Below are 22,782 nucleotides of genomic sequence, written 5' to 3'. Positions count from 1 at the left end.
TTGGTCTTTCATTGGCCTGAGTCCGGGGCCTGAGTCCGGGGCCTGAGTCCGGGGCCTGAGTCCGGGGCCTGAGTCCGGGGCCTGAGTCCGGGGCCTGAGTCCATCTCAGCTATTGAATACTGTGGGAAGTGCAGAGGGTTCCTATCAATATAGTCTGATCTAGTGGGTGTACAGACAGAGGTTAACCTTTCGATTAGGTCATTCTGGTTTAAAAAAAGAGTTCCTAATTTCTCAGGTGTTTCTTAAGTCTATCTAAGCAGGAAAATAGCAATCACACTCCCTCACTTAACCTTTTACTGCTTTCACAACAATTCTCTTACTCACTCAATCACTTACTAATCAGCTCAATAACACTGGAGCTTATGAGTCTTGTGTGTGTGCGACAATATTTATGTCTAGTGATTTATGCTCGTCTGACTGTGTGTGTGTGTTAATGAGTTCATGTCCTAACTGGCTTAACCTAACAACAACAGTCTCTCTTCATATGACTGTATCAGTGTGGGTCTGTGGGTTGAGTGTGTTTTTCCTGTCCCTCTCTTTTCTGGTACTTTCCGCCCAGTCAAGCACAACACTCCTCAGCGGGAGAGGATGACTCAGCACCTGCCCTGATTCACATATCTTATCTCCAGTCTCCCACATCACACACATACACGTCAAGGCAAACAGATATATGACCGGTCGCTCACTGGCTGACAGGCTTAGCTGCTATAATCTGTCTGTGCCGCCAGACAGGCCTCGAACGTCTTAGTACAGTTTTAGATTACAGTGGCAGATAATGTAGACTTGTGGAGGAGGATATGTCACTGTTTAACAGTTAACTTCTCTCTCTGGAACTTTTTGTGGACATCCACTTTCCGCTCTACCTCTCCTCCCCCCCAGTGCCCACCATGGCCCCTGCCCCCCCTGACGCAGTCGACCATTACTTGGAGTCTACTGGAGACGACAACGAACACGCCAACTTCCAGAAGGCCAAGGAGAGTCTGGAGGCCAAGCACCGCGAGAGGATGTCCCAGGTGTGTGTGTTTGAGCTAGAGAGAGTCAGTCAGTTTTGGCACGTCACCGCATTAACAGCGAGAATAGTTACATTCTGCCCATAACACAGCATATCAACACACACACAGGGTGATGATAACTGACCTTGGGTTTGATGTGATGATGCAAAGGTTCCAAATGAACAATGTTACACATTCCCAGTTACCTCACCATGTTATATTAGGGGCATTATCGTGTGTGCGTGTGTCTGTGAGAGATCCCTTCTCTGATGTGAACTGAAAGGTGTGTTTTCTGATGTCTCTCTCTCCAGGTGATGAGAGAGTGGGAGGAGGCAGAGGGGCAGGCCAAGAGTCTCCCTCACGCAGACAAGAAGGCTGTCATTCAGGTACCTGGGCTGTTTGTGCACGCGCAGTATATATAGTTTTTATTTAACCTGTTATGGCTGCAATCCCGATACCGGGATCGATATGACAACTACCAGTGAATATAGAGGGCGCCAAAATTCAAACCACAGAAATCTCATAATTACAATTCCTAAAACATACATGTGTCTTATATCGTTTTAAATCTATTTTCGTTGTTAATCCCACCAAAGTGTCCGATTTCAAATAGGCTTTTCAGCGAAAGCACTACAAACGATTTAGGTCTCCACCAAACCACAATAAGCACAGCCATTTTCCAGCAAAATATAGCCTTCACAAAAACCAGAAATAAAGATAAAATTAATCACTAACCTTGAATTATCTTCATCAGATGACACTCATAGGACTCCATGTTATCTGAGTTTACATTGGCGCGTTAGATTCACTAGTTCCAAAAACATTTTGCATAGCCACATCATTCAACAGAAATATATAATTATACACATGGAATTATAGATATACCTCTCCTTAATGCAACCGCTGTGTCAGATTTCAAAAAAACTTTCCCGGAAAAAAAATGCATGCAATAATCTGAGACGGCGCTCAATTTAAAAACATCACAGCTGCAAAGATGGCGTCAACATAAACCAAGAAAATACATGATAAATATTCCCTTACCTTCGATGAACTACATCAGAAAGCACTCCAGGAATCCCAGGTCCACAATAAATGTTTGTTTTGTTCGAAAATGTCCGTTATTTATGTCCAAATACCTTCTTTTGTTAAAGCGTTTGGTATACATATCCAAACGCTAATTCTGGTCAGCGTTATATTGGACAAAAACTTCAAAAAGTGATATTACCGGTCGAAGAAACATTTCAAACTAAGTACAGAATCAATCATTAGGATGTTTTTAACATATAGCTTCAATAAAGTTCCAACCGGAGTATTCTTTCTTGTCTTCGTGAGCAATGTTACGCAAGTGACTACCATGAGGAAAAAGTGGGATCACAAAATGGCTGCTTGATGGACAGCTGATATATTCTGCTCTTATTCACTCCCACAACAACATAGAAGCCTCATTATAATTTGTATTGATGGTTGACATCTAGTGGAACCCCTAGGCAGTGCAACATCATTAAAATATCAAGGGGATTTCATTGGGGACTCTGGTGAATTGATACAAGCTCAGATTTCTGACTTCCTGTTTTGATTTCAACTCAGGATTTTGCCTGCCAATATGAGTTCTGTTATCATCGAGTGTTTTCTATCCAATACTAATAATAATATGCAAATATTAGCAACTATGACTGAGGAGCAGGCCGTTTGATATGGGCACCTTTTCATCCAAGCTACTCAATACTGCCCCTGCAGCCATAAAAAGTTAACCTTAATTATGACATAGAGTCATGCTGAAACAAAGGTCTCTTTTACAGATGAGCCCTTACAGATGAGCCCATCAATACACATGCGTGCCTATGTGCGTGTGTGTGTGTGTGTGTGTGTGTGTGTATACTAGTGTGTATTAATGTTTCTGTGTGCTCTTGTGTGCAGCACTTCCAGGAGAAGGTGGAGGCCCTGGAGCAGGAGGCAGCAGGAGAGAGACAGCAGCTGGTTGAGACCCACATTGCCCGGGTGGAGGCCCTGCTCAACAGCTGCCGTCGCATGGCCCTGGATAACTACCTTAGCGCCCTGCAGGCCAACCCACCCAGGGTATATACAGTATATACTGAACAAAAATAAAATATAAACTCAGCATGTAAAGTGTTGGTTTCATGAGCTGAAATAAAATATCCCAGAAATGTTCCATACGAACAAAAATATAATTTCTCTCAAATTATTTTACATCTCTGTTAGTGATCATTTCTTCTTTGCCAAGATAATCCATCCACCTGACAGGTGTGGCATAGTAAGAAGCTGATTAAACAGCGTGATCATTACACAGGTGCACTCTGTGCTGGGGACAACAACAAAAAATACCTCTCAAAAATGTGCAGTTTTGTCATACAGCACAATGCCACAGATGTCTCAAGTTTTGAGGGAGCATGCAATTGGCACGCTGACTGCAGAAATGTCCAACAGAACTGTTGCCAGATAATTTAATGTTAATTTCTCTACCATAAGCCACCTCCAATGTTGTTTTAGAGAATTTGGCAGTACAGCCAACCGGTTTCACAACCGCAGACCACGTATATGGCGTTGTGTGGGTGAGCTGTTTTCTGATGTCAACATTGTAAATAGTGTCCCATGGTGGCATGGGGTTATGGTATGGACAGGCATAACCTACAGACAATGAACACAATTGGATTTTATCAAGATAGTGTCAAGATCCATTGTCATGCCATCCGCCGCCATCACCTCATGTTTCAGCATGATAATGCACGTCCCCATGTCGCAAGGATCTGTACACAATTCCTGGAAGCTGAAAATGTCCCAGCACCTGTTGCTGACAGGTGTATAAAATCGAGCACACAACTATGCAATCTCCATAGATAAACATTGGCAGTGGAATGGCCCGTACTGAATAGCTCAGTGCCTTTCAACGTGGCGCCGTCATAGGATGCCACCTTTCCAACAAGTCAGTTCGGCAAATTTCTGCCCTGCTAGAGCTGTCCCGGTCAACTGTAAGTGTCATTTTTGTGAAGTGGAAGCGTCTAGGTGCAACAACGGCTCAGCCACGAAGTGATAGGCCACACAAGCTCACAGAACAGGAGCACCAAGTGCTGAAGCGAGTAAAAAGGGTCCTCGGTTGCAACACTCATTACTGAGTTCAAAACTGCCTCTGGAAGCAATCTCAGCACAATAACGGTTTGTCTGGAGCTTCATGAAATTGGGTTTCCATGGCAGAGTAGCCGCACACAAGCCTAAGATCACCATGCGTAATGTCAAGCGTTGACTGGTGTGGTGTAAAGCCTGCCTCCATTGGACTCTGGAGCAGTGGAAACGCGTTCTCTGGAGTGATGAATCACGCTCACACCATCTGGCAGTCTAACGGGTTAATCTGGGTTTAGCGGATGCCAGGAGAATATTACCTGACACAAAGCAGAGAGCCAACTGTAAAGTTTGGTGGAGGAGGAATAATGGTCTGGACCTGTTTTTCATGGTTCGGGCTAGGCCCCTAAGTTCCAGTGAAGGGTAATCTTAACTCTACAGAATTCAATGACATTCTAGACAATTCTGTGCTTCCAACTTTGTGGAAACAGTTTGGGGAAGGCCCTTGGGGAAGGCCCTTACCTCACAAGTCCTCAACTGGAAACTTCATTAAGTAGTACCCGCAAAACACCAGTCTCAACGTCAACAGTGAAGAGGCGACTCTGGGATGCTGGCCTTCTAGGCAGAGTTGCAAAGAAAAAGCCATATCTCAGACTGGCCAATAAAAATTAAATGTTAAGATGGGCTAAAGAACATAGACACTGGACAGAAGAACTCTGCCTAGGCTAGCATCCCAGAGTCGCCTCTTCACTGTTGACGTTGAGACTAGTGTTTTGCGGGTACTAGTTAAGGAAGCTGCCAGTTGAGGACTTGTGAGGTGTCTGTTTCTCAAACTAGACACTCTAATGTACTTGTCCTCTTGCTCACTTGTGCTCCGGGGCCTCCCACTACTCTTTCTATTCTGTTAGAGCCAGTTTGAGCTGTTCTGTAAAGGGAGTAGTACAGAGCGTTGAACGATATCTTCAGTTTCTTGGCAATTTCTCGCATGGAATAGTCTTAATTTCCCAGAACAAGAATAGACGAGTTTCAGAAGAAAGTTCTTTGTTTCTGGCCATTTTGAGCCTGTAATCGAACCCATAAATGCTGATGCTCCAGATACTCAACTAGTCTAAAAAATGCCAGTTTTATTGCTTCTTAATCAGAACAAGAATTTTCAGCTGTGCTAAAATAATTGCAAAAGGGTTGTCTAATGATCAATTAGCCTTTTAAAATGCTAAACTTGGATTAGCTAACACAATGTGCCATTGGAACACATGAGTGATGGTTGCTGATAATGGGCCTCTGTACGCCTTGCGAAAGTATTCGGCCCCCTTGAACTTTGCGACCTTTTGCCACATTTCAGGCTTCAAACATAAAGATATAAAACTGTATTTTTTTTGTGAAGAATCAACAACAAGTGGGACACAATCATGAAGTGGAACGACATTTATTGGATATTTCAAACTTTTTTAACAAATCAAAAACTGAAAAATTGGGCGTGCAAAATTATTCAGCCCCTTTACTTTCAGTGCAGCAAACTCTCTCCAGAAGTTCAGTGAGGATCTCTGAATGATCCAATGTTGACCTAAATGACTAATGATGATAAATACAATCCACCTGTGTGTAATCAAGTCTCCGTATAAATGCACCTGCACTGTGATAGTCTCAGAGGTCCGTTAAAAGCGCAGAGAGCATCATGAATAACAAGGAACACACCAGGCAGGTCCGAGATACTGTTGTGAAGAAGTTTAAAGCCGGATTTGGACACAAAAAGATTTCCCAAGCTTTAAACATCTCAAGGAGCACTGTGCAAGCGATAATATTGAAATGGAAGGAGTATCAGACCACTGCAAATCTACCAAGACCTGGCCGTCCCTCTAAACTTTCAGCTCATACAAGGAGAAGACTGACCAGAGAAGCAGCCAAGAGGCCCATGATCACTCTGGATGAACTGCAGAGATCTACAGCTGAGGTGGGAGACTCTGTCCATAGGACAACAATCAGTCGTATATTGCACAAATCTGGTCTTTATGGAAGAGTGGCAAGAAGAAAGCCATTTCTTAAAGATATCCATAAAAAGTGTTGTTTAAAGTTTGCCACAAGCCACCTGGGAGACACACTAAACATGTGGAAGAAGGTGCTCTGGTCAGATGAAACCAAAATTGAACTTTTTGGCAACAATGCAAAACTTTATGTTTGGCGTAAAAGCAACACAGCTCATCACCCTGAACACACCATCCCCACTGTCAAACATGGTGGTGGCAGCATCATGGTTTGGGCCTGCTTTTCTTCAGCAGGGACAGGGAAGATGGTTAAAATTGATGGGAAGATGGATGGAGCCAAATAGAGGACCATTCTGGAAGAAAACCTGATGGAGTCTGCAAAAGACCTGAGACTGGGACGGAGATTTGTCTTCCAACAAGACAATGATCCAAAACATAAAGCAAAATCTACAATGGAATGGTTCAAAAATAAACATATCCAGGTGATAGAATGGCCAAGTCAAAGTCCAGACCTGAATCCAATCGAGAATCTGTGGAAAGAACTGAAAACTGCTGTTCACAAATGCTCTCCATCCAACCTCACTGAGCTTGAGCTGTTTTGCAAGGAGGAATGGGAAAAAATGTCAGTCTCTCGATGTGCAAAACTGATAGAGACATACCCCAAGCGACTTACAGCTGTAATCGCAGCAAAAGGTGGCGCTACAAAGTATTAACTTAAGGGGGCTGAATAATTTTGCACGCCCAATTTTTCAGTTTTTGATTTGTTAAAAAAGTTTGAAATATCCAATAAATGTCGTTCCACTTCATGATTGTGTCCCACTTGTTGTTGATTCTTCACAAAAAAATACAGTTTTATATCTTTATGTTTGAAGCCTGAAATGTGGCAAAAGGTCGCAAAGTTCAAGGGGGGCGAATACTTTCGCAAGGCACTGTAGATATTCCACAAAAAATCAGCCGTTTCCAGCTACTATACTCATTTACAACATTAACAATGTCTATACTGTATTTCTGATCAATTTGATGATATTTTCTTACAAAAACAAGGATTTTTCTAAGTGATCCCAAACTTTTGAATATATATATATATATATATTATACACACACTACCGTAGATATACATATTGTCTATATATATATATATCTATCCCTAACCATGTATAATGTACACAGATACTCACTCATTACATACTGTACATATACTCTCACTGTGGATACCCACTGACCAGTCATTCTCACTATAATCAAACACATCCTCACTTGTACACACCCATGTTGTCTACATCAATACCTCTTATTTCTCTCTTTTAGTTTTTCTGTCTCTCTGTCCCCCTTCTCTCACTTCCTCTCTCCCTCATTTCACTTTCTTCTCCTCCATCCCCTTCTCCCCCCATCCCCTCCCCCTTAGCCTCGTCAGGTGCTGGGCCTTTTGAAGAAGTATGTCCGTGCAGAGCAGAAGGACAGACAACACACCCTGAAACACTACGAACACGTCCGCATGGTGGACCCCAAGAAGGCTGCTCAGATCCGACCCCAGGTACACCCCGCCCCCCCACTATAACACACTACACTACCCATAAGCCCCTATGCTCATCCTTCAACCTACTATAATACACTACATTCAGCCCATTCATTCACTCTGTGTCCCGTGTAACTCCTTTGACCTCAGCACTTCTGACTTCCAGGTGATGACCCACCTGCGTGTGATTGACGAGAGGATGAACCAATCCCTGGGGCTGCTCTTTAAAGTGCCCAGCATGGCCAACAAAATCCAAGACCAAGTTTGTGAGTGTCCGCCCTACTCCTACCCATATACTGCAGTTTCATGTTATTATTCGGTCCATACACAGTGTAATACTATATTGTGTTATTACAGAGTTAATGTACCGACTATACCTTTTCCTTTCTGGCTTGTTCATTCTGTCTCCTTTTCCTTCTATTTTCCCCTTCTGTCTCTGTCTCTGTGTGTGTAGCAATCCTGATGCAGAGGGTTCAGTCAGAGCTGTCTCAGCAACTCTCATCTCTGCAGAGTGATGAGAGGGTGAGTTTTACACACAGGCATGCACACTCTCATTCATAAAAATGTTACAATCTCTCCTATCTCACACACACCAGGGCTGGGACCAATTCAAATGGAAGGCAGTCAATTCAGGAAGTGATTTAATAAATAAAATAAAATATATATATAACTGTTATTGAAGTTTACTTGATACACACACTGAAAGTCAGTCATGTGTATCCTGTGTTTGCAGACTGATGTCAGGGTGAGCTATGGGAACGATGCCCTGATGCCTGACCAGGCCTACAGCTCTGCCCCTCTGGACCCTGGCATGGGCCTGGACAGACTCGGCTTCATCCACCCAGAGAGTTTCAACCAACCCAACACCGACAACCATGGTAACACACTAACACAACCATGGTAACACACAGCCTAGAAAACCACAGAAATACACACACAGAACAGCTGTTTCGTGCATTATTTATTAAATTGGTCATGCTCTAAAGCCTTTTGTCAGTGAGTGTTTCCTCTGTTAAAGCAGTTGAGCCTGTTGACGCTCGTCCACTTCCAGATAGAGGTCTGCCCACTCGGCCTGGTAAGTGTGTGTGTGTTCCTATAGTGTGTGTATGATTGTGTTTACGCTGCATGGGTATGTTTGTGGTTTCGGTTGTGTTTGTCTCTTTGATTATGTGTGTATGTTTGGATGGTGTATGATGCTCTCTCTCTCTGTGTGTGTTGAGTCTCTGCTCTGAGGCCTGAGGAGTTCCATGAGGTGCGGATGGAGAAAGGAGAGAGGCAAAGCGCCAGCTATGGAGTGCATCATCAAAAATTGGTACGGAAACATTCAGTACCTATACGCTGGTACATGTTCGTACATGTATACATCACAAACTGGCTCAGTAGTTCACATGTTTATCATAGAAATGGGAACATTTCTATAATGGCTTATCTGTGCATTGGAGACTTGTAAACACAGTTCTCATCACAGTCTATACCTGTAGAAACACTCAACAAATACTCACCATATCCAGTTTGATTGACAGGTGTTGTGTTGATTATTACCAGGTATTCTTTGCTGAGGATGTTGGCTCCAACAAAGGTGCCATCATTGGGCTGATGGTGGGCGGGGTTGTCATAGCGACAGTCATCGTCATCACTCTGATCATGCTGAGGAAGAAACAGTACACCTCCATCCATCACGGAGTCATCGAGGTAAGACAGAGTGTGTGTGTTTGCGTGCGTGCTTGTGTTTGTCTGCGTGTGTATTCTGTACCTGTGTGTTAACCTGGTGTGTGTGTTGCAGGTGGATGCTGCAGTGACCCCAGAGGAGCGACACCTGTCCAAGATGCAGCAGAATGGTTATGAGAACCCCACCTACAAGTTCTTCGAACAGATGCAGAACTAAGGAGCTACCCTTTGATCCCTCACTGACCCTGAACCCTCCTTAACCCCTCACACCTAAGCCCCGTTGCATTTTGGTCCCTAAACCCTTCTCCTCGCTCCTACTCTTAATTTCAATGTATCTTAAAGGACTGGATTGGTGAAACCAGTATGACTGAAGCTCCACGTAAATCTATTGGGTTAGAAAGAGCCGTGGTCATATTACTTATACACCCAGGGGTGGTGAAGGCCAAGGGGCTAGGAGGCAAAATGGAACCAAGTCACACACTCACCATCTCTTCCTCGTAGAGTGCAGCACATCAACATCCACAGCTGCCATTAGTCAGACAAGGGTATCCTTCTTCACCTACACATTTTTAGCCAATCACAGGTGAGATCCCGTAGCGTTTGTACAGAGTAGAGAAACACATTGATTTATCTGTCCATGTATCTGTGGGTTGGCCCTCCCCCACAGTACAGCACTCACATCTCTAAGAGGGCTAAACAAAGGCCTCATATACACCTGTAATCTTCCTCCCTCTGAAGTACTCTCCTCTCCCCCTCCTCCTCCCTCCATCTCTCCCACTGCCCCTCTCAGATGACGGCTGTGCTGTTTTTGGTGATGATATAACAGCTCTTAGTGCTAGTGAAGGGAGGATGGGCTCAGTCTACCCTGAGCTCCTCTCTGCAGGATTATATCCCAAGAGTTTCAGGTTTGTTTTTCAGGTAAAACATATATACAAAATATATATATATATATGTCCTCAGAAATATGTAAATGAAGAAATATTGAATGTTTTTATTTTGTGCAAAATGTATTGAAAAAAGGCAGAAAAAAGCTGTAACTATATGTAGTGCATGGTGATATTGATGACGGATATACAGTGCCTTGCGAAAGTATTCGGCCCCCTTGAACTTTGCAACCTTTTGCCACATTTCAGGCTTCAAACATAAAGATATAAAACTGTATTTTTTTGTGAAGAATCAACAACAAGTAGGACACAATCATGAAGTGGAACGACATTTATTGGATATTTCAAACTTTTTTAACATATCAAAAGCTGAAAAATTGGGCGTGCAAAATTATTCAGCCTCCTTAAGTTAATACTTTGTAGTGCCACATTTTGCTGCGATTACAGCTGTAAGTCGCTTGGGGTATGTCTCTATCAGTTTTGCACATCGAGAGACTGACATTTTTTCCCATTCCTCCTTGCAAAACAGCTCGAGCTCAGTGAGGTTGGATGGAGAGCATTTGTGAACAGCAGTTGTCAGTTCTTTCCACAGATTCTCGATTGGATTCAGGTCTGGACTTTGACTTGGCCATTCTAACACCTGGATATGTTTATTTTTGAACCATTCCATTGTAGATTTTGCTTTATGTTTTGGATCGTTGTCTTGTTGGAAGACAAATCTCCGTCCCAGTCTCAGGTCTTTTGCAGACTCCATCAGGTTTTCTTCCAGAATGGTCCTGTATTTGGCTCCATCCATCTTCCCATCAATTTTAACCATCTTCCCTGTCCCTGCTGAAGAAAAGCAGACCCAAACCATGATGCTGCTACCACCATGTTTGACAGTGGAGATGGTGTGTTCAGGGTGATGAGCTGTGTTGCTTTTACGCCAAACATAACGTTTTGCATTGTTGCCAAAAAGTTCAATTTTGGATTCATCTGACCAGAGCACCTTCTTCCACATGTTTGGTGTGTCTCCCAGGTGGCTTGTGGCAAACTTTAAACAACACTTTTTATGGATATCTTTAAGAAATGGCTTTCTTCTTGCCACTCTTCCATAAGGCCAGATTTGTGCAATATACGACTGATTGTTGTCCTATGGACAGAGTCTCCCACCTCAGCTGTAGATCTCTGCAGTTCATCCAGTGATCATGGGCCTCTTGGCTGCATCTCTGATCAGTCTTCTCCTTGTATGAGCTGAAAGTTTAGAGGGACGGCCAGGTCTTGGTAGATTTGCAGTGGTCTGATACTCCTTCCATTTCAATATTATCGCTTGCACAGTGCTCCTTGGGATGTTTAAAGCTTGGGAAATATTTTTGTATCCAAATCCGGCTTTAAACTTCTTCACAACAGTATCTCGGACCTGCCTGGTGTGTTCCTTGTTCTTCATGATGCTCTCTGCGCTTTTAACGGACCTCTGAGACTATCACAGTGCAGGTGCATTTATACGGAGACTTGATTACACACAGGTGGATTGTATTTATCATCATTAGTCATTTAGGTCAACATTGGATCATTCAGAGATCCTCACTGAACTTCTGGAGAGAGTTTGCTGCACTGAAAGTAAAGGGGCTGAATAATTTTGCAAGCCCAATTTTTCAGTTTTTGATTTGTTAAAAAAGTTTGAAATATCCAATAAATGTCGTTCCACTTCATGATTGTGTCCCACTTGTTGTTGATTCTTCACAAAAAAATACAGTTTTATATCTTTATGTTTGAAGCCTGAAATGTGGCAAAAGGTCGCAAAGTTCAAGGGGGCCGAATACTTTCGCAAGGCACTGTACATAGAGAACCTGGCTCCTATCGTGGGGACTGGGCCTCACATGTACACTTAGCAGGATCGAACATTTTACTGTCTTCTTTTATCTTGTGATATGAAGAGAAAAAACGTTTTTCAAATCTGTTTTTTTGTTGTCACGGAGACATGCTTTGAACAGAATCTGTGCTCTCCTTTGTTTTCTCCCCCCCCCCATGCCTCATTCTGTCTTAGCTGCATGGGCTGAATGCTCTATATGTAATATAATATGAAGTGTAATAGTATCTGAAAGGAAGTCGAATGTGTTACTGTTTGCGTTCTATGCACTCATTTAGAGTCAGATGATTTACTGGTATTACTGCTCTGTTTATCGGCACTCCCTGTCTGTTAACTGATATTCCATGTCCATAGAATTGTGTTTCAGCTCCATTCCTCATTTTATTCCAGAAATCTTTCCAATTCCTAAATCATCTGTGAATATCTATGAATATAATAATTTATTTTTCTCAGGCTTTCACTCATTTTCTTTCTTTCCCTCTGTCCCATAGACCCCCCCCCCCCTTCTCTATCACTCCCTCTCTCTGTCCCATAGATCCCCCCCAACAGCCCTGCTCCCCATCCCATCCCTTCTCTACCACTCCCTCTCTCTTTGTGCTGTGTCGGCTTAGTGTGTGTGCGGCGCTTTGGAGTTGGTGTGTAAGAGAATTAGATTAAGTTGATAGAGATGGGCAGGGATTGAGTGTGATAAAAATTAGAATGTACAAATCTGACATTCCCTGTCACCTTTCGTATCATCACTCTTCACACACACATTCCCTCCAGTGTTTGATACATGTACCTATGTGTTTCATGGTGGATATCCCCCTTCTTGCTTCTCTTGTCAAATCTCAAAGTCTCAGACCTCCTGGTTTTAAAAGCAGAGGCTAAAGAAATACTGACCTCAGACCAGTTTGATGGTAAAATTGATCTCGGACCAATGTGTGCGAGGTGAAAAACGGACCTGAGCCCAGATTCACAAAACACGTATTGTGCAAAAACCTAAGAAAAATAAGCTCCTGAGTGCAATTCCTCAACAATCTCATATCTTCTTGCCATTAAAAAAACAAGGTGTCTAGCTAGACATGGCAAATGTGTTAGCATATTCCTTACTGAAAATACTGTTGTAAAACATGTTCTTGGATTTAAAATAATCAATACTGAAACTTTCAGATGATGGTTGAGTGAATTAAATATGTTCAATTGCTTTCATGAGCTTTTTCTCTCACTGCCCTGAGTTTAGCTATATCTTGGAATTAAGGACATTATTTTCAACAATCTAATTTATTAATGTTTTTCTCAAGGCAAAACATAAGAAATAGCGCAATTGTTTTCCCCAATAACCTTTGAAGAATAGCAACTTAATTTCCTTCTTAAATCTATAGTTAAGGAAAAAATGCCAGTTAAGAACACATTTAAGGTTTTGTGAATCTGGGTCCTGATATGGAGGGCACAACATCAATGTTTAGATCAGATGTCATTGTCTATTAAGTAGTGTTTGTTACATTTCTATTTTTTTATTTTTATTTTATTTTACCTTTATTTAACCAGGCAAGTCAGTTAAGAACAAATTCTTATTTTCAATGACGGCCTGGGAACAGTGGGTTAACTGCCTGTTCAGGGGCAGAACGACAGATTCGTACCTTGTCAGCTCGGGGGTTTGAACTCGCAACCTTCCGGTTACTAGTCCAACACTCTAACCACTAGGCTACCCTGCCGCCATTCAGAATGTTTCACCTCACTGAACACACCCCAGATCTGGGATCAGTATTTAGAGGCAGTAGAGACCAGACATACCCCCTCCCAAAATTAAGTCAAACTACAGCCTCCAATAGACATGAATGTGACATTCATATTGTGCAATTATTCCACAGATCTACACACACACAAACTGAATCGGGTAAATGTGTTGTCGAGGATACTCGTGCCGTCTTTCATTTGTTAATTCTGACTTTCGTTGTACCTTTACAAAGCTTTCTACACACATCCCATCAATAAAAAAAATGTTAATACATACAGATCTCTGTTCTATTCATGACAGAGCTTGGGTACTGTGTGAATGACAAGTGTTTTATATAGGAGGAACTGGGAAACATTTGAAAACGTTATCATGGCGCAAAAGAGTGTGTTTGTGTATACACATTACATTGGAGCAATGTTACACTGAGTCCTTAGGAAAAAACTTGAAACTTTAATCCCCCTGGAGGACAGAAAATGTCCAGCTCATCAGGGAAAAAGACACTCAAAATAAAATACAAAACAGATCATTTATAAATGGAAAATATGAAAATACACTGTCCTTGTGGCTATCAAAAACATGGAGAACCGGTATATACAATGGAAAGGATACTAAGCTACAGATAAAGGAACAAAAAAAATACAAAGCTCATATTTCAAACACAGACACTCCTTCACTCAAACGCTCATTCACACACACTGAGGCACACACACAATATCCAGACACTCCTTCACTCAAACGCTCATGCACACACACACTGAGGCACACACACAATATCCAGACACTCTCCCGCCCTGGTTAAAATAAAATAAGAAAACAACCTCCCCATCCTGCCTCAGCCCCGTCTCCAATCAAACCCAAAGGAGTAGGATGAAGTTGCCCATAGACAGTTAAGGTCAGTTTATCATTTCCACCTTCTAATGGTTAAGCTTAGGGCTGGTCATAGTAGTCTGATCCTAGATCTGTGCCTATGGGCAACTTCTACCCTTATCAAAGAGCCCCAGGCTCCTCCCCCTCAGCTGTCCTGTGCGGAGGCGTACACAGTGGTGATGGGCTGGCCAATTCCGTGCAACTGAATGCGGGCCAGCTTCTTCTGCTCACACTCAGTCACCAGGTTGTTGAGCTCAGCAGCGCTGTAGCCAATCAGAGTCCTCAGGTCACACACAAACTTATAGACAAAGCGCTTGCCCTGCACCTTGCTGATCATGTCCCCATCATAGTAATACCTGAGAAAATAAATCAGATGAAGTATCCTTTTACACTCATACCTGTATAGGGGTTGAAAATGGCAGATTTGTGCACCGATAAGCACCTACATTGGAATGCAGTGGCTGTACAGTAACATGCTATGAAATGGCCAGAGCCCAGGCTCTACGTTTCACAGCGCTGTATGGGTTTTGACTTACAGCTGTTCTGAACCTGAGCACTGCACGCGACAAGAAGTTGCCCACATCCCTCCCGCTAATTGGGCAACTTTTGCAAACGTTTTGTTATTGGAGTGAGAGAAACGCTGTAAAGAGGACTCAATGTATTTTGAAAGATGAGATGTTGAGGATTATAATAAATACCGCTGTGATGCCATACAAGCACTACACATTTCCATATCATAATTCGAAAAGGCACTTGCACATCTGAGCTAGGTTTTTTGCAGGTGCATGGTAACAGTTGAATAAGATGAGAGAAAAAAGAAACCCGCACACTGCTCTCGATAGTAATCACTGACCTTTAATACGTCTTACGTATCGGCCTCACGGCCTTCGTCAGAGCTTGAGACTGTTATTTATTAGCACCCTTATGTAGATATAGCTCCACCCACATCCGTTCCATGCATCGAATGGGGTCGAGTCGAGGGAAAATACAGGTTACCAAATATAACAATGTGCATTTCATAAATATTCTAATAGTGTTAACATAAAACATATTTGTAAAACCACGTTGTCCTCATTGTGGTTTTACAGACGTGTTTACATAAACCCTTCATTAGAATATTACTGAAATGCACATGGTTATATTTGGTGTATGGAACAGATGTGGGTGGAGCTGTGTCTACATAAGGGTGCCAAGTCTTGTTTTTTCTTCTCACATTTCCGTAAAACACTCATGTCATTTACAGTGTCAACGTTTATGGCCACTATATTCGAGGTAGAAGATGACATGGCGGCATAACCTGGGCTGTTCTGAACAGAATATATCAGTCTATTTTTAAGATCATATGTTGTGGAACACACACCTGAATCTTTCTATGCACACCAAAACATCTCTGAATTGCCTTGTGAAACTAACACTAAGATTGGATTTTATAACTTATGTTGGTAAAAGAACAAGCTTTCAAATGATGGCCTCCTGACCCAGATTGCGATTTATAAATGGGCCGTTTTTGGATTGCGTAAACAACAATAATTGTGTGATGGGGATACAGGGTTGTGTTCCAAACAAAACGACTACAAGTGTGCTTGCTCTAGTTCCTCAACGGCACTGCTAGGAGAGCTCAAAGAAAGCATATTCAATACATTTTTTCATAAAAGTGCATTGAAATTACTTAGGAACTGTGCACTTTGGAGAAGTGTGTGGCCACTTGGAGACACCAGTTAGTCCGCTCACTCAAACCTTTGTAATTTGTTTTCTTCTTATGTTGCACCTACCACACATTTTACAGGAATATCCTAATCATGTGACTGAATGTATTCACAGTATGTTCATATTTAGCTATCAACAAATGCGGCAAAAAGTACAGTATATGTAAAATGCACAAAACGTTTACAGTGTAATGTTTGAATTCAGTCTTGTGTCAGGTTAACTGTTGTTTACGCACATTTGGGCTTATCCCATAATTTTCCCATAACCTCAAAACTGTTCCCTTTCAATTGCTACCATGCTTATGCATATGAATTTCATATTTATTCTGTAAGAAACCTTTCAATTTAGCCCTATCATAGGCCAAAGGGCTCAAATGAAACAAGACAAGAAAGTTCAAGACATAAGATAAGAGATTGAATTTATGCAAAGGAAATTTAAGAGAGGAAAATGGGGGGGGGTACACAGGCCGATTGACATACCTGAGTGCTCGGCTGAGTTTCTCGTAGTTCATGGTCGGCTTGTTCTTGCGGTGGCCCCATTTCTGGGCCACCAGTTCAGGCTGGTTGAGTTTGAACTCTCCCTCCTCTCCCACCCAGGATATACAGTCTCTAGCATCCTTATCAGTCAACAGCTCCAACAGGAACTGCCACAGTTGGATCTGACCATTGTTACCTGCAAGGACAGGTGAGAGGACATTTGTGTGTTTGTGTGTGTGTGTGTGTGTACATCCACATCAGATTTGAGCACATACACCATTAAGACACTTATAAAAAACATCAAGACTTATGCTCTTCAGGTGTACGCACACATGTATGCATACCTGTGCGGTTGCCAGGTGAGCTGCGTTCCTCTCCCCCGGAGATGCGGGGTGTTTTGGGGCCGCGGCTCTGCTTCAGCACCTTAATGGTGGTGTGCGAGGTCGGCACAGCGGCCGGGATGATCTGGACCTCTGGTGGCGGAGACAGAAGGTTCAAACACTCAAAAACATACATGATTAAGTTAGACACTGATCTATGGTCAGTTTGGTGTTCCTAATTAAAAGTGCACACCCAGAGAAAATGATTTTAATGTGGAGGTGCTGACTAACGGGAAATAAACTGTAAGCTACAACAAAAAAAAAACATCAATGTTTCGGCATCACCGTGCCTTCTCAAGACCCCGAAGGAGGCACAGTGATGCTGATTTTTTTTATATTTTTTATAGCTTACAGTTTATTTCCCCTTAGTCAGCACCTCCACATTAAAATCATTTTCTCTGGGTGTGCACCAGCTCATGCTTTTTATTACAGGCAACAACTCACACAGAGGAAAGATGGTGGTAGGTGCATTCAGGGTGACAGTGAGTCAGAGAGAAAGGAAATAAACATACGTTGGTCAATGGTGACTGTGGCCTCCTGGCCAGACTGGTCCTGACTGGCCAACACATCTGTAAAGAACAGGGACAGATACAGTATGAGCTAAAACCAACTTCAATTAACATGCTTGCCCAGGCTCTCAATCCCCTTTCATAGCCTCTATCCCTTCAGAATTTTCAGATCTGAACACACTAGGAACAAACTGGTTGAAACAATGTTTCCACATCATTTCAATGAAATCAACGTGGAATAGACTCCCTGTAGCCGATGTGAGTAAGACTAGACAGATTAACAATACGAACACTCAAGAGCATGCGCTGACCAGTTGGCTAGTGTCTTGACTGACATTTTCAGCCACTCCCTTACCCAGTCTGTAATACCTACGTTTCAAGCAGACAACCATAGTCCCTGTGCCCAAGATCAAAGGTAACCTGCCTAAATGACTACTGCCCCATAGCACTCACATCTGTAGGCATGAAATGCTTTGAAAGGCTGGCCGTGGCTCACATTAACAACATCATCCCAGGCACCCTCGACCCACTCCAATTCGCATACCGCCCTGACAGATCCACAGATGATGCAATCTCCATTGCACTCCACACTGCCCTTTCCCACCTGGACAAAAGGAACACCTATGTGAGAATGCTGTGTCCTCAAAGCTCATCACTAAGCTACGGACCCTAGGACTGAACACCTAACTCTGCAACTGGATCCTGGACTTCCTTACAGGAAGTAGGTAGTGAGTGTAGGCAACAACACATCCGCCACGCTGACCCTCAATGCGGGGGCCCCTCAACGGTGCGTGCTAAGTTCCTTCTTGTACTCTCTGATCACCCATGAATGCGTGGCCGCGCACAACTCCAACACAACCATTACATTTGCCGACGACACGACGGTGGTATGCCTGATCACCGACGATGATGAGACAGCCTATAGGGAGGTCAGAAACCTGGCATTGTGATGCCAGGACAACAACCTCTCCCTCAACGTGATCAAGACAAATTAGCTGATTGTGAACTACATGAAACAGAGGGCCAAGTATATAGCCTTATTGTGTTACCATTTCCTTTTTTGATTGTGCTATTTTTTTTGTGTCATTTTTAACTCCGCATTTTTGGGAAAGGGCTTGTAAGTAAGCATTTCACAGTAAAGTCTACACCTGTTGCATGTGATGGCAGGTAGCCAAGCGGTTACAGCGTTGGGCCAGTAACCGAAAGGTTGCTAGATCGAATCCCCGAGCTGACAAGGTAAAAATCTGTCGTTCTGCCCCCGAACAAGGCAGTTTACCCACTGTTCTTAGGCCGTCACTGTAAAGAAGAATTTGTTATTAACTGACTTGCCTAGTTAAATAAAAAATAAAAACATGTGACGAATACAATTTTATTTGATGTCTGTTCTCAGTGGGAAGGGACCAAGCATGTGTAAACAATATGGTTATTATGGCTCTACTTAGGCTAACCCTTAACCCTAACACACTAACTCAGTGACTCACACTTGCGAAGCAGCTCCAGGTGGCTCCAGAGGATCTCTCCACTGGGGACCCTCTGCAGGAACTCGTCCTGGGTGAAAGTGCAGAGGTCGCAACCCAGGATGTGAATCCCACCCACCTCCATCTCGTCAATGCTGAACTCCTTCATCACCCACACTGCCCAGTGGATCACCTGGTCTGCCGTCCATTGTACTGGGTCTGAGAGGAGAGACACATTACAAGACTGTTAGGATGCGGACTACAGCTTTATCGTCTGTTAAAAATGTCTAGGCAACTGCAGCAAAATGGCCTCACTTTGTACAATGGTGTGTAACTGCCTGATTAATTATGTTTTTGTGTTTCAGAGCGTGCGTGTATCTGTGTTGTGTTTTATTCATGTGTTTCAGTGTGTGTACTCATCACCGTAGGGTATCCCCAGGCGGACCTGCTCCTTGCGGTAGCCCTCCAGTGCGGCGGCCCAGCGGGTCACCTGCTCCGATGTGTCGTCTGACAGGGAAGAGCGCTCCACTGAGATCAGCTGGCCCTCCTCCTCCATCAGGGTGCCCTCTTCCCCCGCTGCATCTGGGTCGATCACCACCTCCACCGTCTCTACCGGCTTCACAATCTCCAGGATGTTCAGCTTCTCCTCGCCTGGATGAAAGGAGGCGAGTGGAGGTTCGAGTGTGATTCAAAAGTATCGACAGTCTAATTGTTATGGTGCAACATTTGTGTGCGTCTATAGTTTGGGTGCCTGGGTTTTGGTAAAGTCTTAGTGCAGAGTCTTATGTGTCTACCTGGCTTGGTGATGATCTGTAGGCTGAGTTGCACTGTGCCATCGGTCTTCACTCCCTGATCAAAGAGGCTGTGGTCTGGATGTAGCTGGAAAGACAGAAAGAAAGTGGACAGGAGAGGGAGAGAGAAAAGGACAGAATAATAAGAGAGGAGGGAGCAAATGGGAGGGTCAGAAAGGGAGATCAAAATAAATTAGATAATGCTAAACACATTTCTCCAGCAAATGATAAACTCTAAAACACATGAGACTCTCCATTATTATCAGGTCGGACAGATATTTCAACCCCTTAAATACAGGCCTCTATCAGTACCTGGATGTCCTGTAGACAGATCTCATATCCGTCCAATGGCATCTGGATACGGGGCTCCAGGAGCTTCTTCAGGTTACCGATTGGCTCATTGATGTCGATGTCCTGTTGGATCAGATCGGCTGATGTGATGGTCTGCTCCTCAACCCTGAAAATGACACAACCACACAAACAAAAACACACAAATAGTAATGTTAAGTCATCAGTAGTAGGGAGGGAGCTGGGTTTAAATTGGTGGGCTTATGGGTGCCTTTTCACATTGTAAAATATATCACACCCCTCCTCCAGACACTCCTGTTTCTCCTGTCCATCGATCTCGATCTCTATCATCTCCTCGGTCTCGCTTTTAGACATCGCTGTACACCAAGATTAAACCTATTCTGAGGAAAAGACAGGCAGGGGGTAAGTATCAATCAACATTTAGATGACATCAACTATTTTCTGATGTTAAAAACACATATAATGGCTTAACATCAGATATCATCAATTATAATTATGAACCAGGTAATTTGAGCCCTGGATGCTGATTGGTATATTTAAGCAATAAGGCCCTAGGGGTTGTGGTATATGGCCAGTATACCATGTGGCCAATATACCACTGCTAATGGCTGTTCATGGTCACAACGCAACATGGAGTGCCTACAGCCCTTAGCTGTGGTATATTGGCCATAAATCACAAACCGGGAGGCGCCTTATTGATATTATGAAACATGTTACCAACGTAATTAGAAGAGTAAAAAAAATGTTGTTCGTCATACCCGTGGTATATTGTTTCATATACAATTAAAATAACATTGAGGAATAGCAACAAAATTGTCACTTCAGTAAAACATTTAGTAAATTACCTTGAATGCATTTAATGAAAAGTGTCATTTTACCAAATAAAATGCTTTAAAAAATAAAATCTACAAGGTTCATGACCAGTGACTGACAGTTTTGATGAATAGAGTTCATCGGTTTCTCATTGGGCGGCAGAGAGTTGTGTGCGCTTAAGTACTAACTCCAGGGCGAGGCCTCTCCAACGCATAGGCCTTGCGGTGGGCCATTAGTTTATAAATCATGATATAAACTTGCTCAATTTAACGCCATTGAAAGCAAACACTTCGTGTATATATACATCGGTACGAATACTCATTATACGCGTAGCATAGCTCTACAATGTTGTAGCAATACAAAGCTCGCTAGCCAGCATATTTGTCAGCGACGTTACGTGGAGCGGTGAGGCAAGCGCCAAACGGGGGTTGGTTCTCATGTGAAATACACAATTGATACTGACTGTAAAAAAAGTATTCACTAAAATAACTGATTTAAATGTCGATGAAAATAAACTATGAAACTTATAATCTGGAAAACTTTGAAACGGAAATGGAAGAAACGGAAACAAAACAGCAGAGGGGCAAATGCAAAGGAGCCGGAAATCCTGGCTAAGTTTACAGTGTTGTCTAGACTTCCGAGAGCGGTGAGGGGAAAATTCCGGAGTAATTTGCTCGATTATAAAATAATATTTAGCTAGTTATGACATTAAGAAAGCTTATTTATATTTGGCTAACCGTATAACGTATCAACACGGTGAACAACTGGACCGCGCAAGCTGTCGTTGGCATTAGCTAGCACTATACCTAGCTAGCTAACGTTAATAGCAAATGTGTCGAAAGTTGGATTTTGGATTTGAGGTACATCGAAGGCAACTCATTTTAGAAAGCTATTTTGTAGTTGTAAAGTCGTCTGGAAACTATTCATTTCAGTAGTATTTAGGATTTGATGTTATTGTTTTTAGTTAGGTTAATGCATCCACCATGGCATGTGGCATAACGTTAGCGGTTCAACAAGCTAACGTTAGTTAGCAGCTAACTTGCGAACATAGTTTGATACAAAAAGCGGGAAGACCGATGAGGCATAGTAAAAGGAGATACACTTCCTGTCATATATTATGGATTTCATATATATATAAATTAAAAATAGTTAATACTCATACCTCTTCAAATGTACACTCCACGATTGTGGACTTGCTATGAGTCGATGTAGGATAACAAGCTAGCTAGCCTTCACTCAAATCGAATTCATGCAAGTTTTTGGTCAACGAGGGGGCGGGGACAAGCTTGCCTTTTAGTCAGACCAGCGTTTACTCTTGTAAACAAATACATAATGATATTTGGTTGTAATTAATTATGTATGTGATGTTTGATAGCAAGAATAATTATAGATGTTTAGCATTTAACCCACTTGGAACAACAGGCTGTCGTAGATAGTCGCTGTATGCTTGCACTTATGTATTGAAATAAACCATCCATCAGTAGTCCTTATTCCACAATGTCCCTACCATAGATATCCTAGTAAATTCTACATTTTAATATGTTATTAATAAAATCCCTAAACAAACATATAAAGTGAATGAGTTCTTATTACAGAAGGATGTGTTATTCATTTCAAAAGTGTTATCTAGTATACACTTGCACTTGACCCCCCCACCCTTTTCTAGATCGGACTTTGCTGATACATGTAACTACTTTATTGAGGAAAAGTGTACTTACTATGCCTGGGATATGTTTTCTTAAGATGAATGCACTAACTGTAAGTCGCTCTGGATAAGAGCATCTGCT

At 42.6% G+C, this 22,782-nt stretch overlaps 2 protein-coding genes across 8 annotated transcripts in view; one reads left to right on the top strand and one right to left on the bottom strand.

The window, feature by feature from the left end:
- appb (amyloid beta (A4) precursor protein b) overlaps nucleotides 1-13,959 on the top strand; it is a 35,711-nt gene extending 21,752 nt beyond the window's left edge. For 2 of the 4 annotated variants that reach the window (XM_021579896.3, XM_090215773.1), the window contains 11 exons: nucleotides 880-1,013; nucleotides 1,304-1,378; nucleotides 2,910-3,068; nucleotides 7,455-7,583; nucleotides 7,732-7,831; nucleotides 8,020-8,087; nucleotides 8,299-8,443; nucleotides 8,587-8,640; nucleotides 8,786-8,877; nucleotides 9,111-9,257; nucleotides 9,349-13,959. In XM_021579896.3, coding sequence (XP_021435571.2) covers nucleotides 880-1,013; nucleotides 1,304-1,378; nucleotides 2,910-3,068; nucleotides 7,455-7,583; nucleotides 7,732-7,831; nucleotides 8,020-8,087; nucleotides 8,299-8,443; nucleotides 8,587-8,640; nucleotides 8,786-8,877; nucleotides 9,111-9,257; nucleotides 9,349-9,450 — 1,205 coding nt within the window. In that variant the 3' untranslated portion in view covers nucleotides 9,451-13,959. Of the gene's footprint in view, nucleotides 1-879; nucleotides 1,014-1,303; nucleotides 1,379-2,909; nucleotides 3,069-7,454; nucleotides 7,584-7,731; nucleotides 7,832-8,019; nucleotides 8,088-8,298; nucleotides 8,444-8,583; nucleotides 8,641-8,785; nucleotides 8,878-9,110; nucleotides 9,258-9,348 lie in introns of all 4 variants that reach the window. The other 2 variants (XM_021579894.3, XM_090215772.1) reach the window with 1 other exon arrangement.
- A 157-nt stretch (nucleotides 13,960-14,116) lies between these two features.
- LOC110502012 (GA-binding protein alpha chain) lies at nucleotides 14,117-22,279 on the bottom strand. Of its 4 annotated transcripts, none has more exons than XM_021579908.3 (10): nucleotides 22,158-22,279; nucleotides 20,460-20,562; nucleotides 20,186-20,330; nucleotides 19,877-19,961; nucleotides 19,506-19,733; nucleotides 19,107-19,301; nucleotides 17,629-17,685; nucleotides 17,081-17,209; nucleotides 16,740-16,932; nucleotides 14,117-14,909 (listed from the first exon to the last, which is right to left on the bottom strand). In XM_021579908.3, the coding sequence occupies exons 2-10, from the start codon at nucleotides 20,534-20,536 to the stop codon at nucleotides 14,699-14,701; spliced, it is 1,320 nt and encodes a 439-aa protein (XP_021435583.1). In that variant the 5' UTR covers nucleotides 20,537-20,562; nucleotides 22,158-22,279; the 3' UTR covers nucleotides 14,117-14,698. The 4 variants fall into 4 exon arrangements, with proteins under 4 accessions (XP_021435583.1, XP_021435585.1, XP_090071909.1 ...); XM_021579910.3 differs by having other exon boundaries at nucleotides 20,460-20,557; nucleotides 22,158-22,277; XM_090215783.1 differs by lacking the exon at nucleotides 22,158-22,279 and adding an exon at nucleotides 21,028-21,791 and having other exon boundaries at nucleotides 20,460-20,557.
- Between the last annotated feature and the right edge of the window lie 503 nt (nucleotides 22,280-22,782).

This window comes from Oncorhynchus mykiss, chromosome 22 (genome assembly GCF_057628025.1).
Source record: "Oncorhynchus mykiss isolate SJ-2025 chromosome 22, ASM5762802v1, whole genome shotgun sequence".
NCBI classification, from domain to species: domain Eukaryota; kingdom Metazoa; phylum Chordata; class Actinopteri; order Salmoniformes; family Salmonidae; genus Oncorhynchus; species Oncorhynchus mykiss.
This window is presented reverse-complemented; position numbering and strand designations above follow the sequence as displayed.

Bases quoted from the DNA above. Each gene is read 5' to 3' on its own strand.
- LOC110502012 (XM_021579908.3), bottom strand. From the start codon at position 20,536: ATGTCTAAAAGCGAGACCGAGGAGATGATAGAGATCGAGATCGATGGA. The intron at 19,302-19,505 runs GTGATGAGTACA...CTCTCCTCTCAG, and splicing joins CCGCCTGGGGATACCCTACG to ACCCAGTACAATGGACGGCA. The intron at 17,686-19,106 runs GTGAGTCACTGA...TGTTCTTTACAG, and splicing joins CCTGGAGCTGCTTCGCAAGT to ATGTGTTGGCCAGTCAGGAC.